The following is a 13,393-nucleotide window of genomic DNA, read 5'->3' as shown; positions in this document are numbered from 1 at the left end:
CTGTGTTCTTCCGGTCATCGGAAGAAAAGAAAGAAAAGGAAAAGAAAGAAAAGAAAAAGTGTGCATGTGTCTAGATACAACTGTGAATCATCATGGATCGGTGGAGCCCATATACAAACGATATAAAGGGGGGAGAGAGAGACTTGAGCGCCGCATAGAGACGCCCGCAGGAGAAGACTTGAGCGCCCGCATAGAGACGCCCGCAGGAGAAGACTTGAGCGCCGCACAGAGATGCCCACAGGAGAAGACTTGAGCGCCGCACAGAGACGCCCGCAGGAGAAGACTTGAGCGCCGCACAGAGAAACCGCACAGACTCTGCCACACGCACATAAGGAAAAGCGGGAAAAAAAAGACGACGTTGACTTGCGTTCGTTTTTTTAACCTATAAAATCAAAAGTACACGTTCACTTACGTTAGTGAACGTTCCAAACGTAGTTTGGATGCAACTATGGGCTACAATAAGCACTCCCTGTCTGCAGAGCTCACGAGGGTAGCTTCGTGGCGGTATGGGACGTCACGAGGTAGAGATAGGTCGGTACGTCCATCTAGTTAGCTCAGCTCGTAGCTCGGTGGGGACAGCCAAGTCTTGTGGGTTTGCCCACGGCTGTCGAGGTTGGGAGGTGAGTCAGGCCTGCACCCCCTTCTTGTTTGTTTGTTTTGTTTGCAGGTTTCGAGTCTCGTATCAGGAGCGTTCTACGAGGAGATCCTATGGGGATTTGACAGTGGTATCAGAGCATGCCTCGTGAACGAGCAAGTCGGTAGGTAGAGAAGATGAGGTCGAAGAAAAGGTATGAGTTCAAGAAGCTTGCTGTTTTTTCTAAAGTGGTCCGAAACCCTCTCTAAACAGGCAGTGAAAACGGCCTCGTATCTCAGAGAGAGAGAGAAACAAAGAAAGAAAGATATATTAACGTCTGCAAAAGGCCAAAATTGGCCTATGAGACAAACAAGTAGTACAATGATGTTCCTCCAGTCTCAAGAAGAAGAGGTGGTGATGCTAACAGAGCAACTAGGAGACATGATGAATGGCCCCAATCCTCAAGGTCGATAAGCCAAGGAGAAGGCACACGGTATACTTCTCTTGCCAATGGTGAAGCAACACTCCTTTGTCGACTCAAAGAAATGGAGGACTTATTAACCGATCCGAATGCGCAAGCAGTGGTATCAAGGAAGGCCATCAACTATTCAAAGGTATCTCATTTTGAAGATTATGTGAAGAAATCAAAGTTAGGTGATCCTTTGGTGTTTGCAAAGGAATATCTTCATGAGAAGGGAATCATTGGTCCGGATTCATCTGGGCAAGCGGTTTTCTTGGAGCCATGCATCCTAGCTCCCTCTAGTTTACCACCAACGGAGTCACCAATGATGGTAAAAAAGGCGGCTGTACCGGACATCAAGGAGAAGGAAAAGCAAGAGACTTGCAAGCTAGGAGATAGAAGTGTGAAATGATGGGAAGGACAATGACATCACAAAGATCTTAGCTTTCATCACGGAGTTTGATTTAGCTTTCAAAAATCGTAATTATTCTGAAGAATCGAAACTCTATCAGGTAGCTATACATCTCAAAGAAGTTGCTAGTAATTGGTATCTAACACTTGTTACCAAGAACCTCAATCCAAAAACCTAGGAGTTTTATGTTCCAAGCTCAATTTTTGCCCACAAACTTCAAGAAGAAGGTGTGCATAGAGTGGGACAAGTTGTGCAAAAGTACATTAATCGGTTTTGGGATGTTTATCTTAAAGCCACTCAATACATCAACATCAGTGATAGCGAAGTCATTTGCAAGTTTGAGGGAGGTTTGAATCCTCTCCTACAGCCCCTTATGCATGTTTCCCTCAAAGACACTTTGAAGAATTGCATGGAGTCTGCATTGAATGCAGAAGCTCGTGATATGAAGTGGATGGTCAAGAGGAAGGGGCCTTCTTCGGAGAAGCCGCACTCAAAGAAGGCAAAGAACCAAGAGAAGCAAGAAAAGAAGCCTTACCCAGCCTCCAAATCATCCAATCTTAAAGATAAAGCCAAAAAGCCTAACCCAATCTTTAAGAAGCTAACTAAGGAAGAGCTAGAGCAACACATCAAAGAAGGAAGATGCTTCCAATGTAGACAAAAAGGGCACATCGCATGGGAGTGCAAAAAGAGGACCAAAGAAAAAGAGACATCGAAGCCAAAGGTTGGCACCATTGCTAATGTGCAAGTTCCCGAATCCAGCCAAGACACCAAAGAAAGACAACCATGGAAAGCATTTGGTAAGCTCAGAAACCAGCCCATGGTTGTTATGATTGACTCTAGGTCTACTCATAACTCCATCTCTAAAGAAGTAGCCCGAGCTATTGGTCTAATGGAGGAAGACAAAGGTATGTTCACTTTTGCTGACACGTTTTTTGGGCAACAAGCGCAAGTTGTTCCTATGAAGGATCCTTTGAGGATTCACATAGGAAGTTACTTGGACCATGTGGACTTTCTCATAGGTCCTACTCAAGGGTGTGATGTGATGCTTGGCATGCCTTGGATGCGCAAGGTCAAAGTTGTACCTCTCTACGGCCAAGATGAAGACAAACTCAAGATCACTCATAAAGGAAAGAATATTGTATTAGAAGTAGGAGTTCGAGAATACTCCATTCCTCTTGTGGGTCATGTACAAATTAAAAAGGCAACGAAAGTTCCATTTGTAGTTATTTAGTCTTTGCACAAGAAAGTAAATCTGAAGATAATGTAAATGGTTAGCATATGAACTTTTTACAACAATTCAATGATTGTTTTAGTGAGGTCTATTCCAAGAGAACTCCCACCTGAGAGACCTGAAGATCATAAGATAGATCTCATTCCGGGAAGCTCGACTCCAAATCAAGCCTCTTACCGTGTGTGTGCTTCACAACGGGAGGAGATCATGAATCAAGTGAATGAGTTGCTAGAGAAGGGCATGGTCCGACCCAGTCACTCTCCTTACTGCTCGCCAGTTTTGCAAGTGCAAAAGGATGGTTCTTTCCGCATGTGTGTGGACTATCGAGCCTTGAGTAAGGTTACCATAAAGAATAGATATCCTATTCCAAGAATCGATGATATCTTGGACACACTAAGTGGAGCTTCAGTTTTCAGCCGGATTGTTTTAAAGAGTGGGTATCATCAAGTTCGAATTGTACCAGAGGATATCTCCAAGACAGCGTTCCGTACCACATTTGGCCTCTATGAATTCTTGGTCATGCTCTTTGGTCTGACCAATGCACCGGCTATCTTCAACCGAATGATGGATCAAATTTTTCGCCAACATAGAAGATTTTGTGGAACTGTCTTTGATGACATTATTGTCTTTTCACAAAATGAAGAGGAACATAAGAAGCATTTAATTGTAGTATTTCAAGAGTTAAGAACACATAAATTGTACATAAATCCAAAGAAGAGTGAGTTCTTTTTGCAGGAAATCAAGTACTCGGGCATATCATCCGAGCACATGTACGGATGATGGATCCAGCCACAGTCAAGGCCATTGTGGAGTGGCTAACTCCAAAAGATGTCCATGAAGTGAGAAGCTTCCTTGGACTTTGCTCACATTACCGGCAGTATGTGCGCTATTTTGCACACATTGCTACACCTTTGCATGACTTGTGCAAGAAGAGAGTTGTTTTTAGCTGGACTCAAAGAGAGGAGGCAACCTTCAAAAGGCTGAAAGAAGAAGCCAGCAAACATATTGTTTTGCATCTACCACATTTAAATAAAGATTTTGTGGTACATTGTGATGCTTCAGATGTAGGCATAGGTGTTGTTTTGATGCAAGAAGAAAGACCGGTTGCCTGTGAAAGCCAGAAGTTACATGAAGGTGAGAAGAACTACTCCACCTATCAAAAGGAATTGCTTGCATTGGTCCATGCCTTGACCATCTGGAAGTATTATCTCTTGGGCACTACTTTTGTGGTCAAGATTGATCACCAAAGTTTGAAGTACTTTCTTGCTCAAAAGAAGATGTCACCTATGCAAATGAGATGGGCAAACTTCTTGTCCATGTTTCACTTCACAATGGAGAGCATGAAGGGCAAAGACAACTTGGTGGCTGATGCTTTGTCTAGAAGACCTAAAGTTGGTGCCATCACTATCAGACATCACACCGACTTCAAGGTAATGCGTGATTTATATGCTACAGATGCAGATTTTACCCAGATATGACACTGTTTACAGCAAGGAAACATTAAGACGCCTTTCTCAATTAGGGAAGGTTTCTTAATGATGAAGGATTAGCTTTGCATAGTGAAGGAATTAAGGCAAAGGGTCATGGAGGAATGCCATGCACCTCCTTTTGCTGGACCATAGGGGTATTCTTCCTACCACACAGATGCTAGAAAGATACTTCTATTGGCCTTCTATGAGGAAGGACATTGAAGCATTTATTCATGAATGCATCATATGCCAAAAGGTGAAGTTTGATCAAGGCAGGTCACAAGGCTTATTACAGCCTTTGTCTATTCCAGAAAAATCGTGGGAAAGCATTGCCATGGACTACATTATAGGATTGCCAAGGACTCCAAAGGGGAATGATGCCATTTGGAAAATTGTGCATAGATTCAGTAAAATGGCTTACTTTTCCAATGAAGAAGACAGTGGGGGCTGACCAAATGGCTACTATATATTTGGCCCAAATTTTCAAACATCATGGACTTCCAAAGACCATAGTGGGAGAGAGAGATCCAAGGACTACTAGCTTGTTCTAGAGAGCCTTGTTTGAGAATGTAGGAACTAAGCTTGATTTTTCTTCTACTTATCACCCCCAAAGAGATGGGCAAAGTGAGAATGTCAACTTACAGATTTTAGATCTTTTGAAATGCTTTTGTGCTGAAAAGAAAGCAACATGGGAAAGATATTTGCCGCTTAATGAATTTGCATATAACAACACTGTACATTCCACTACAGGAAACGCGCCATTCGAAGTAGTCTATGGACGGCCGCATTTGCTGCCCATAATGCAAACCACAGAGCAGATCTTTGCAGCTGATAAGTTCGTTGAAAGCATGCACACTCAAGTGCACAACGCCATAGAGAGATCTCAAGCCAAACAGAAGAAAGCTGCCAACAAACATACAAGAGACACTGATTATAAAGAAGATCAGTGGGTGCTTCTCAAGTTTGAGAAAGTACACTTGAAGAAGAGCTGTCACATGCACTCTGCACTATAGTGCATGGCGACAAGATGGCTCATCATCAGTGCTACATTGTACAGCAGTAGAACCCTTTAGGATTTGATATTTGTCATACGCCATGACCCCATTCTAATCCTCAGTCCAGTGTATGTCAAGCACGAGCTACGTAGGTCATTCCTCAGCCTTAGAGAGTCAGCCAGCCAATCAAGTCCCTTAACCCACTTGGAGAGAATCATTCATGCATATAGAGTCAGTAGCAGCCATAGGGTTTGCATCGGAGCCTGGTTGCATATTGCATATCATTCATCTCATTTGCACATAGACCACATAGACCACTGCAGAAACCTTGGAATATCATCTAGTATTTTTACCATATTTTACAACATTTATTTTGGCATGTTTACCATTTATTTTAAGCATTATCCATCTATGCAAGTCGTGTGGTAGTCGGCCAGCAAGTCGTGTGGTAGTCGGCCAGTTTCACAACCAGCCGACCAGCACATAAGAGCATATAAATAGCATAGCCTTGCATCATTCATTCCATCTCATCATCTTTGGAGTCAAGCGTTTCAGTTCTTTGGCATAAGGAGCATCAACGCTTGAGCATTCAGCCATACATCATCAAAACGCAGCATCATCAGCATTCAGCCAGAAGAAGCACTACAGAACCTTGCGTTTTCAGCATACAAACAGTTTTCAGCACTCATACACCTCATTGTTTTGCTACAGCCACTTTGGTGAAGGTAAAACGCATCATATTCATTCATTCATAGTGCATAACACAGCCTAGAACAGTCCCAATCAGCCCCTTCTCTCAGCCTCAAATGTGCAGCCTTCCTACATTCCATTGGAAGGGTGCATAGGCATCGAGATCGGTCATCATGCTTCTAGAGCCGTGTACAATTCAGCCTGACTCTTGGTCTTTCAAAGGTCTTGCGTTTGACTTATCTACAGTCCCAAGTCAATCCTTCTTCATTCTCTTCAAAGCTAAAAAAGCAAATACTCCTAGCAACAATAGGAGGGGGCCCTTCAGTGGGTAATTAATTTGGGACCCTATAAGGTGTACAGATCTATCTCTCTCTCTCTCTCGTCCCTTCAAGTTTGAAGTGATAAAGTGGATTGCTAAATACTCGCGAAACTCAGGATAAAGAAGGCAGTGTGAGACTTTGTGTGACAGGATCCTTCATTACGCATAATTCCATTGCATGTTACATTAGTATCAGATTCAGCTTGTCCACACACACCGCATCCTAGCGTGAGAGCATCCTTGGATGGTCATACTTCACTTCGGTATGACCACCGACTTCAATAACATGTCTACAAAGGAGAATACACATCAGCAGGAAGACGTCTCCCCCAAAGGAGACCCTACTATAGATACCATAGCTCGACTCCGAGCACAAAACCAGCTTCTTATGGAGCGTCTCCAACTCTTGGAAGCAACAGCACCAAAACCCACTCCTCCAATTACCCCCGACTTCGTCACCCTCTTCTTTCAGAAGCCAAATAACGTGAAGGGGGTGCAGGCATGACTCGCCACCCAACCTTGACAGCCGTGGGCAAAACCCACAAGTCTTGGCTATCCCCATCGAGCCACGAGCCCATCCAGGTTCTTTTTTGGAGACAATCGGGAGATCCAACTGGAAGAGACACATATCCATGTTCTCGTTCCTCAAGCACTGTAGACTCCTCCCCTCCCAACCTTCCCTCACATTCAAGCTTGAAGCTCCATAGGTTGTAAGTGTAAAAAATAAAAACTGTATTTTGTCGTACGGTATCCAAAAATTTCATATCGTACCAAAAATTCCCATACGGTATCGTATTTTCGTACCATGACAACCATGGTGGTGAGTTAGGCCTGAACCCCTTCATGTTATTTGGCTTTGTGTTACAAGTTTCGAGTCATGTTTCAGGAGCATTCTACGAGGAGATCCGTGGGGATTTGACACTGTCGCTCGTGGTTCGCCTTCACTTCGAGCTCCACCCGCAATCGCTCCTATTTGGCCTTGCATTTGGTTTTCTCTACCCAACTGTTCGGCCAGTCCTGCTTCACGGTCTCGCTCTTCCTTTTCACTCATCCATCGACACCATTGTTCCATTGAGGAACTTTGTTCTTTAGGTGTCTCCTGCTGGGGCCAAGGTTGCCAGTAATTCTGCCAGTTTTTTTTTTCCATCTGCACTCTGTCGAGTTGAATCTAAAGTTGCCTTATCTACTCCTTTAGCTTTTGGTTGTCTTCGTCTTCTTTTTGCGGAAACGTTTCTTCGAATGGTTCTTCTTCTTTAGCGATGTCATCGGAGCTTGATGCCATTGTAGATGGGCGAGTGGTTTTTCCCGATCTCAGCTTTACCATCCACAAGATGCCCTCACCCTAGGTTGCTTGGTTGAATCACGTCCCAAGCTCTGATACCAATGTAGCATGCGCTGAGCTAGGACCATGTGAAACAACGAAGCCTTTCTTTAAACCTCAGTTTAGTGAGTCTTTAGCAATCCTTTAAAACAGCTTACATGAATCTGAAAGAGATGTAGCAAAGACGACACCAGATGGGGTCTCGAATTACCCACTGAAGGGCCCCACCCTACAAGCAGGAGTATTTGCTTTATTTCTTCTTCTAGAGAACTGTATACAAGTTGAACTATGTCCACAAGACTGAGCGGACAAACTGACTAACTCACTGCCAAACGCAAGGACAAAGCGATCAAGCGCTGGGCAGAACTGTGCATAAGCTTTAGGCGACTATGAAGCTATCTTTGAGAGAAATACACTGGCATGAGGGTAGATGTGTTGAATACTCCTGAAGAGATTGAGCTTCTTTGCCTTGGCTGAAAGCACAAGAATGGCTATAGGTATGCATTCGCAAGAGCCTAGGCATACATGCTTGATTTCTAATGATAATCTCTTATTCGTACCTACTCATTTAGGGACTGCACATGCCTTGCCTTTTTATATGGCTCATGTATGCTGGTCAGCTCCTTAAGGAGGCTGTCGGCCTACAAAAATCCCACGACTGGGCATTAAATGCCTAGTCAGTTGTTTGTGGCCTTGTCGACTGCTGGTCGGGCTATTGGGCTGGTCGGGCTTCTGGCTGACTGGCTGTCTGGCTTGGCCGACTCAGTCCGGCTTGGCTGACTAGATGTCAGGCCTCGCCGACTATCACCAAAGCTCAAAGGTGGGCTGGCCTTGCAAGGGGGTAACCAACCCCCTAGCCACATACCTAGGCCAGTCGGCAACCCTTTTGTGGGCTTAGGTGATAGTCGACTAGACCTGACATCTAGTCGGCCAAACCAGACTGGGTCGGCTAGGCCAGACAGCTAGTTGGCCAGCAGCCCGACCAAGGGCTAGCCCCTTCTACATGCAATGATCCTACATGCTTAATCATGCATCCCATGGCTATGGCTGACATCTACATGTACCTGTATGATGAACACTTGTTGGATTCTCCACAGTGGGTTAAGAGGACTGACCTGACACTGACCTCTATGGCTGGGAGACTGACCTATGTAGCTCGTGCCTAACATATGTCCCGGACTGGGCCTCACAAAGGAGTCATGGCATACGACATACAACAAAATTATCCTAAAAGGTACTACTTCTGTACATGATTCTTGCATTGTTGATGAGCCAGTTTGTCACCATGTACCAAAGTGCATGGGTGCACGTGACAGGTCCAAATCCATCTCGAAAGAGGCAGTGAACTATGAAACCTCCCCCTAATCTCATAGTATGCAAGGCATCGGCATAAATAGTGGGCCTCTGTCTCAATCGTTGTACGACAAAGCTGGCATATCCTGTCCTCTTGTGCAGCTATCCCCGGCCCATATCTAGTTGTCTCCACTCTCAATTGATGGGATGAGGTGCAGATCCGTCCAATCACACATCGCACCCCAAATAACAGATGTGTGTCCATCTAGGACGGGCATATGATCAAACCGTCCTCTATCAAGCAAAGAAGACGATCTCTGTAGAAGGCCATCTTCGTCCCCAAGGGTTTAATGCTAGGTCCTTGTTACATGCAGAAGCTCTCACCGAGTCTTCTTTCAGCCCTAAACACCATCTAGAACATGCTGATGCAAAAAACGCAAACAGAAGGGAGAGTAGAGAGAGAGAGAGATAGCTGGAAATTCAGTATATCATATGGTACAAAAAGGTACATAAATCCTTGTAGCCATGGGCTGCCTTCTGGAAAAGGTAGAAAACCCTAACTCTAGTCCTAGATCTAGACCCACACCCAAGAGGGAGTGAATGAACAAAACGATGAGCAAACATGCCTTTTATAGGCCTTGGACAAACTAGAGAACTGGCCGACTGCTGGTCGGCCACCCGCCTGGACACCAGGTTCATCATTGAAGTACCCGACCTGTTTTACTGCAGCCGACAGCCTCTTCATGTATTCCACCCAGCCGACAGGTCTTCTTGTCCAGTCCAGTCCATCCCTTGCCATAACTTGCACATCAATGCTCCAAAATCTTGGTTCTATCTGGTTCTTAATCCTTCTTTATCTGGCTGCACTCTAGGATTAATCCTGAGATTAGCATGTACATGTGCATGCAAATGACAGTCCTCTCAGTATCTAGTCTCACAATGTCCTTCCTCCTGATGACCCTGTTCAGCTTAGTGCAACTAAGAGCAAAGGAGGGGGCCTCTATGATGTACTGAAACCAGGGGAGTGCCACCATCAGCATGCCATGTATACCAAACCAAGTGCTCACCTATGCATACCAGCACTGTGTTTCTCCATCTAGTGCCAGCTATCTGGAGGACTCTAGGGCGAGCCGGGGGTATCTATCTGGTGGGAGCTCCCATAACCTGTGCCAGTACGTCACTATCTGGAATAGAGCCTCTATCACAATCAGTGCAGCCCCCAACTCCGCTCACACACTCTCATATGGCACTGAAGGCGTACTCCTAATCATGTGTGAGATCATCATCACTAGGGGCCTCTCCATCGGCTTCCACCCATCATATACCTCTTCCATATCTGTCTCAACTGGCTCCCCCCTTCGTCTCCTCCTGTGGTACAAACTGGGACCCAAACGAGAGCTCCATACAAGAGTGCAGGTGTGACTAGTGTGTCAAATAGTCAAAGCTTCATCCTCGGCTCATGAAACTGTATCTATGAGCACTACTTCTCGAGTGAGCCCATGGCTGCATAGCCACGCATCGATCTGGTTTCCGCCGCCTTCCACATAGAGAACTACGGTCCAACAAAAGTGATCCCAAGATATACATAAGAGGTCACATGCTCCATGAGTTCCCACTATATGTAAACTACAGTGTGGATCTACCTATCCACTCGTGAGGTATTAAAGATCATAACCTTGGTCTTCCCAAGGTTCACAGTGAGAGATGTAACAAACTGAAAGGAGAGGGGAGCAGTGATTGCATGACGCAATGATTCTTTGATTGATGTGTTGAAAGCTTCAAAGAGTACAATGCTTTTATAGCCTATCTTTTGACACAACACACACTGGGGCAATGACACATGGCAAGTGCCCATGACATCACTACTTATCACATACACACATAAAGGGCTAGAAGAGGTTGTTCACACACTTACTCACATAAGTGAGTGTTCACACACACATACAAGGGCTTTTCCACACAGGTGAGACTCTGAATACCCATCTCTAGGGTCAATTCGGTCCTAGCTATTTGCAACAAGCAATCAGTCATTCTACTCATTCAATAAAGCAAATACACCATACGTGATGGGACCCTTCAAAGGGTATTTGGGACCCAACACTATGTATTGTCTCTCTTCTCTCTCTACACTCATATTCTCATTACATTGTGCTATACATCATCAAGAACAAAGTTGCTGAAAACTGTTTATCAAAGTATAATCCTTGTTTGTAAGCTTCCACATGTTACAATGGTATCGGGGTTTTTGCCTTTTGATGAGGAGACTCAGCCAAGAAAAGAAAAAAAAATCACTTGTGTGCTTGGTTAAAGACACCGAAGCACTCCCCATTCCGGTGTGACCCTTGTCCCTCGAAGGATGGCAGCTTTTCAGACTCTGAAACGCAACTGGACAAGTCTCCCACACACATAGTGGATGGTTTGTTTGCGGCCAAGAAGAACCTTGACCACTTCCACTTTGGCGACCTTCGACAATGAGGGAACAACAGATCCATGAAGAGATTGTCACCACAACAATGGCATCATGGAGCACTTCTCTCAATGGGGACCAAATGACACTGATGTTCCAAAGTTTCATGCAACTCATGAAGCAACAGGGAGATCAATTACTTGAGAAAAAAGTAGTATCCAAGCCATGGAGGAGTGATTACCTCTTCTTCCTCCATTCCTACTTCCCCCCTCGCCAAATCTCACCTAGATCCCTACCACATTTCCTCCCTCTACTATCTCCGATGAGAGGTTAATGCAACAGTCCCATTCTCAAATTGAGTTGCAGATGCAGGAGATGGAGCTTTGGATGAAGGCAAACCGTAAAGCAGCAACTCAAGCCGCCGACCAAGAAGACCAAAGATGGCACGTGGAACACGAACGATTGCTTGCAGCTGTAGACGCAAGGGCGGTACCGCGGCGACTTCCTCAATTCATCTTCACAAGAAGGTGAACTTCAATAAAGTAAAATGGTAAACTCGATCCCACCTCTTTGTATTCTTGCATTCATCAATTTGAAGCTTATTTTGCTTGGGCTAGAAAGTCAAATGTTGATAAGGTAGTGTTAGCTAGTTGCTACATTGAGGGTGAGGCCATTCCTTGGTGGACACATAGGGTTCACGCCAACTCCCGTTTCAAAGTTGCCGACTATGTATGGGACCGATTCATCACCGACCTTGAAAAGCAATTTTTACCTCCTTGTTATCTTGAGCGGCTTGAGGACGAGTTCAAGGAATTGGGCCAAAACACACAGCTAGCTCTCCAATTTCCCAACAAAGTACAATTGCACAAATCTGAAGTGGACAAGAGAGGGCAATTCCTTTATGGTTTAGACACACAAATCCAATGGGATGTGCGTATGTTTGAACCACCAACCTTCGAATGGGTACTCGCTATTGCACAAAGTGCCGAAATGAAGTACAACGGTGAAAAGCCCAAGACCTCCCAGCCGTTTTGCCCAAGGCAATGCATAATCTCTCTCTTCGCATGGGAGTGAAAAAGCTAATGAAGAAGAAGTCACACGGCACTCTCAAGAGATTAGCTCCAATCCCACCCACATACACCTAAAAGAATAACTTAGAGCAAAAGAACTTGAGAGATAAGACTCAAGGCACTCGCACAATGGGGATTATTGTTTTTCATTCCTCAAAATTGTTTTGTATACGGTGCCTCTTCATATACACTTGGCCGCTGTGATCAGATATCCTTGCTTAAGATGTACAATATGATAGAGAGAAGCATCGTCTAGACATCCTTATTTAACATGAACAATAGGATAGAGAAAGCACAGTGTGGAGATCAAAACTAAAGCATGGAGCCTTGCGTAAAATGAACAATATGGCCAGGACTACAATGTGGTGCCAGTAATGTATACTGTCTGCATCAAAAATTTTGGCTATGGCTCCACTTTCTTCCAGGATAGATCAAAACAACAGGTTAGAGAGAAGCATGGTGCCTTACTTAACATGAACAATATGGCCGGAGGACAACGATGTGATGCCACCAACACAAGATAAAATTTTGGGGGGAAAACGAAAAGATTGAAAATGGAGTACCTTCTGAATAAGTTCTGTTGTGACGTTGTGAGCCGGGTAGGCCCCCGTGTGGGCTTGCATGGGGTGCTGCATCGAACAAGTTTTGGCTAAGTTGGGCTGGGTTGTGCTTAGGAACCCCCAGCAAATAGCAAATAGCAAAAAATAGCTCTGGTTTCTTCACTCCCTCGGCTCCTATCCCACAGCTGGGCTGATACTTGCTTCAAGCAAAAGCCCAAAATCCCAGCACAGTAAACGAGTCGCATTGGCAGCATCATCTTCTTGTACTTCCCACCCAGTGACTCACTGTCCTTGCACTCTATGGACCTTAGGCTAAAAGAAGATTAGAATTTTCAATGCTATCTTCTAAAAATATTGTCAAATGTCCTAAATATATATGCACCCAAAATGCTTTCTTTTTATTTATTAATTAATAATTAATGAATGTTGAGTTTTACTAAGGTGCACGAATGGTTGCATGAATTTATTCGATAGTCGATAACCTAAGAGAAAACATTTAAGAGAATCTACTTTTTATGGTAGCAGCACGAGCATTCTATGTGTCTCTCTGATCGCGATAGAAGGGCTATCATGCCGTCCGTGTAGGGATAGT

The 13,393-nt window shown here is 44.6% G+C and overlaps 1 protein-coding gene across 1 annotated transcript in view; it reads right to left on the bottom strand.

The window, feature by feature from the left end:
- The window catches only part of LOC147641443 (GRF-interacting factor 1-like), a 52,718-nt gene extending 39,586 nt beyond the window's left edge, over positions 1-13,132 (bottom strand). Inside the window, exon 1 of the mRNA XM_086821445.1 lies at positions 12,805-13,132. Within this exon, the coding sequence (XP_086677571.1) occupies positions 12,805-12,876 (72 nt within the window). The 5' untranslated portion in view covers positions 12,877-13,132. The remainder of the gene's footprint in view (positions 1-12,804) is intronic.
- Between the last annotated feature and the right edge of the window lie 261 nt (positions 13,133-13,393).

Source organism: Cibotium barometz, chromosome 2, assembly GCF_041138505.1.
Source record: "Cibotium barometz isolate CiBa-2024 chromosome 2, ASM4113850v1, whole genome shotgun sequence".
In the NCBI taxonomy this organism is placed as follows: Eukaryota; Viridiplantae; Streptophyta; class Polypodiopsida; order Cyatheales; family Cibotiaceae; genus Cibotium; species Cibotium barometz.
Note: the sequence above shows the minus strand (reverse complement) of the source record. Positions and strands in the feature narration are given on the sequence as shown.